A 4,469-nucleotide genomic window follows, 5' to 3' on the forward strand; every position below is an offset into this window, starting at 1 on the left:
CTAAACACCATCATGGTAACACACATGAAACTGAAATAATGCAATAAACATTCATTTAACAACATTAGGTGTAACACACAACCCTAATATACAAAACTGATAAGAAAAAACTAAGAAGAAACATAGTTATTTCAACAAAAAAACATCAAATTTGAAATGTAACGCAGGGAATTCTGGGAATGTCAATTTACGGTTATTCACTGTAAATTATACGGTATTTTTCACTTCCAAAAACGGTATACTACCGTAAAATTTATGTCCAATACATGTAATGTCCAATACAGTTTTTCACCATATATAGTAGGGGAATTTACCGTTAACCATTTAACAGGTTTTTACTGCAGCATTTTTACAGTCTTTTACCGTTAAATTCACGGTCATTTTTTACAGTGTACAGTAGGTTTGTGTGAGGTGCATAGCAGAATTTAAGCTGTTAATCACTGAAAATATTATGCAGATTATTATCCTGATCCACACCGTAAAGGCGAGCATTTCTCATTCAAACCATACGGTCTATAGCTGCGTCCCAAATGATACACTATACACTATACACCATGCACTATGTACTCAACCATGTAGTGTATGAATTATATATGGTCATTTTGTCATTTATTGTCATGGTTATTTTTGTATTTAAAGTGCACTTTTTCTTTTTGGAATTTTCAGTGTAAATGCACTACTCGCATTATTTATACTACAAAATGTCATAGAATAGTGCATAAGTACGCGATTTGGGACGCATCTTATGAGTCAAACCTCACCAGAAACATGGCATGTTGCAATCTGTGATGAAGAAGGTGAGAGCCAATGAGCTTTTGATTTTCCTGCCGTAAAACCTGTCGTAAAGCTTTTTGAAGTGGTAATTTTAGAATTTGTAACGAGCTCGTCAGAGCGGGTTTTGCTGCTTGTCGCTGCTCAGGATGGAGATGAAAATCACTGAATAAAAGCTTGAGTTTGGGACTGTTCCTCACAGTCGAATGGATTCTGAAGATTTGGATTACAGTGCACGAATAAAATTGATTCTTTTTGTAATTAATAATTTGTAATTATTACGTTTTTTTGGTGTATTCTATTTTATGGTTCTGTTGTCAGTCTCAACATTTCGGAGAAAACGCCTTTTGTGTCCCACGACAAGCACAGCAAATATGACATGATAAATAATTGTTAAATGATTGCAGAAATGTTATTCATTTTAAGGGTTTAAAGTGTAGTCTTGTTTAACATTTTGTATTCTTCGAAACGAATTGGCAGTAGAAAACACACAGAACGAAATGTTATTTCATATTAAGTAAATTAGTAAACTTAATTTAATAGTGCAACTGAAAACATGACACCATTGATATGACAACTGAATACAATAGAACAAAATGTTAATGTCGCGATTTCAGTATAAGGATTCATTTGTAAATATTTAAAGTTGTTCATACGTAAATAATTTACGTTTTAGGTGTTGTCAATAGTAGTATTGTAAGTTTAGATGCTCTAAAAACAGTATTGTACGTTTTAGTGTCTTTAAAAACGTAAGTAAATGTACGTTTTGTTGAACCACATTTTACGTAACATACATAAGAATTCTCATGAGATCACGTTGGACTTTTAGTGCATAAAATAACTTGCCAATTTGGTCACAGTCACTCTTTACAAAGTAGCCTACTCTGAATAATTTTATTTCAATTGAGCAAGTAAAATCCAGTTTTCCAAAATGACTGCTTGCGTTCCATCTATGTGGAATTTTCCAGAATCCATGCGAAATGCGACACAATTTAATTGAAATGTTTATGCAAAACTGACCATACAAAAGATGATCAGAGAGTTTATGTAGACACTGCTGAGCTTGAGCACTCAAACGCACACAGTAATGTGACATCAAACCAGCCTGAGAATTGCACAGTGTCCCAATCCTCCTCCTCATCTCCTTTTCAAACTTTTTCATTCAGAAAAAAGAGACACATTCAAAGTGAGTTTGGTCCTCTTGACATTATGAGGTTAAGCACAAAGAGAAAGCTATTCGGGCTTAGCTGTGGTCTAATATGGGAATGAGAGCATGAAAGACATTTCTAATTTGCTAATGCAAAAATCACATTAACTTCCCTAATTCATTTTCGCCACCGCGATGGGATATTAAAGGCTGCAACTCAGGGACCTTTAACAGTGAGCTGTGGACATTTTCAAGCTGTTTTGAAGTGTAGAGGATGTGAAAGTGTTTTGTTGTTTGTTTGTTTGGCAGTTGGCAGAGTCTGTGAGAACACAACTTCACATGAGCTCATATGGCAGTGGATAATCATTGGGAGGCTTTACTGTGTGATGAGACATAAACATTGTAAGTGCTTATGACTTGCTACATCTCATAGGACCAACGTGTACAAAATCAAAACTATCTTTGTCTTATTTAACTGTGATTTAAAAAAAAAATAGTCTCAAACTAAGGTTTAAAAATATGATCAAAATACAAAAAAAATCACTATGTGTAAAAAAAAAAAAAAAAAGTTTGCTAATGAAACCATCATGGACTATAGCCAATCGTGTTGAAGTTCTTAGTGATTCTCCTTTGTGGCAGGAAAAGGTAATTAAAAAGCAAGTCTGGAGAACCATTAAGCTTGCCAAAAGGGGGTGGAGCCACTGTAATTATCTGCTCTAGAAAAAGGCACAGAAGTCACCCAACAAACATTCTGAGGTTTTCTGGGTTTTGTGAAAATGGGATTGATGGATTTTGTTAGTGTTGGATTTTTTCTGCTTATTGTAGTTGGCTCATCTTTGGCACAGTGGCCAGGATTTCAACAAGGCATGGATCCAATACGATTTCTACAGCAACAGACTCCTTCTTTTTTTGCTCGGCCGGCTGTCCAAAGTCCACAGGCATCAGCTTCTTTTAGGCTGCCTGTAATGAGGCCTACTGGGGTAGAACCATGGAAGCTTCAAGAACCTGGAAGTAGTCAGTCCAAACAGCTAATGCAGGTTCCTATGGCACCTCTGACCTGGCATTTTCCTGTAGTGCCAAAAGAACCCCAACAGCCAGCTGTGCCTTTTGAGTTGCGTGTACCGACCTCTACACAGAGTATTGCCGCACTATGTGGGGAGAGCTCTGTGCATGTGGAGGTTAAGAAAGACTTCTTTGGTACTGGTCAGCTGGTGAATCCTTCTCTTCTCAGATTAGGAGGCTGTGCAGCTGTAGGGGAGAATCCAGAAGCTCAAGTGTTTATCTTTGAGTATGAGCTCCAGGCATGTGGCAGTTCTTTGACTGTAAGTAGCTGCTTCTGAGATTCAGTTGTATTCATTGAGGGTAAAAGCCAGGTTACTGCACATTCTTTCTTGATCTGATTTCAGATGACTGAAGATGAGCTGGTCTATAAGTTCACCCTCTTTTATACTCCTGAGGCTTTAGTGGGAACTCCCATTGTAAGAACCGATGCAGCAGCTGTTGGAATTGAGTGCCACTATTCAAGGTAAAAACAAGTGGTGTTTAAGCGGTTTCACAACCGGCTAATTGTTTTCTGTTTAGGTTGCACAATGTAAGCAGCAGTGTTTTGATGCCCTCTTGGGTTCCTTTTGCTGCTACAAAGGTTGCAGAGGACGTTTTGGTGTTCTCTTTGAAGCTCATGACGGGTAAGTGTTTAAGTGTTCGTTTTAGAATGGTCTCTAAAATATCACGGACACCCCTTTTTCCCTTCCACCCGCAGATGACTGGATGTTTGAGAGGCCAGCCAATCAGTACTTCCTAGGGCAGGTTCTGAAGTTTGAAGCTTCTGTGAAGCAGTACAACCATGTTCCTCTGCGCATCTTTGTGGATGGTTGTGTGGCTACTGCGGTCCCTGATATTAACTCTGCTCCAAGATATTCTTTTATTGAGAACCATGGGTGTGTAAGGATTAGTTGCTTGACCTCCCATGTGTTGCCAGAGACTAAGTGTTTTCCTTTGCTTTTAGGTGCCTGGTTGATGGAAAGCTTACTGGTTCTACTTCCAGTTTTATGCGTCGAGTTCAGAATGATGAACTGCACTTTCATTTGGAGACTTTCAGATTTCAGCAAGCAAATAGTGGCCTGGTATGTAGTGATACTGTAGTTCAGATCTAAGAGATGATTGTTCCCCTGCATGCAAAATGTTTTGCTTCAAATTTGTTTTGTAGCTCTACATCACATGTGCTTTGAAGGCAGTTATGGCTTCAACCCCAATAAGTCCAGTGAACAAGGCTTGCTTCTTTGCCAATGGGTATGTCCTGACTAAGTTTTCACTAGGGATGTAACAATTCGCTCAACTCACGATTTGGTTCTCGTGTGGGGTTGTGTGTTTGTTTGTTTGTTTGTTTGTTTGTTTGTTTATTTATTTATTTATTTATTTATTATTATAATTTTGTTCTTTTTGTAATTTAAGTAATTTAATAAAAGCCAAGGGTCAAGTGCTCAACTAAAGCAAACACTTTTCACTATAATGGTGACTTTAAATGAAACTTAAAAAAAAAAAAAAATAATTA

The 4,469-nt window shown here is 37.4% G+C and overlaps 1 protein-coding gene across 1 annotated transcript in view; it reads left to right on the forward strand.

Moving 5' to 3' along the window:
- Positions 1-2,654: 2,654 nt before the first annotated feature.
- LOC107657223 (zona pellucida sperm-binding protein 3-like) overlaps positions 2,655-4,469 on the forward strand; it is a 3,971-nt gene continuing 2,156 nt past the window's right edge. The window contains exons 1-6 of the mRNA XM_016445248.1: positions 2,655-3,240; positions 3,325-3,443; positions 3,500-3,603; positions 3,678-3,855; positions 3,924-4,041; positions 4,125-4,207. Of these exons, the coding sequence (XP_016300734.1) occupies positions 2,695-3,240; positions 3,325-3,443; positions 3,500-3,603; positions 3,678-3,855; positions 3,924-4,041; positions 4,125-4,207 (1,148 nt within the window). The 5' untranslated portion in view covers positions 2,655-2,694. The remainder of the gene's footprint in view (positions 3,241-3,324; positions 3,444-3,499; positions 3,604-3,677; positions 3,856-3,923; positions 4,042-4,124; positions 4,208-4,469) is intronic.

The sequence above is a fragment of the Sinocyclocheilus anshuiensis genome, unplaced genomic scaffold (genome assembly GCF_001515605.1).
Source record: "Sinocyclocheilus anshuiensis isolate Anshui unplaced genomic scaffold, SAMN03320099.WGS_v1.1 scaffold2089, whole genome shotgun sequence".
Taxonomy (NCBI): domain Eukaryota; kingdom Metazoa; phylum Chordata; class Actinopteri; order Cypriniformes; family Cyprinidae; genus Sinocyclocheilus; species Sinocyclocheilus anshuiensis.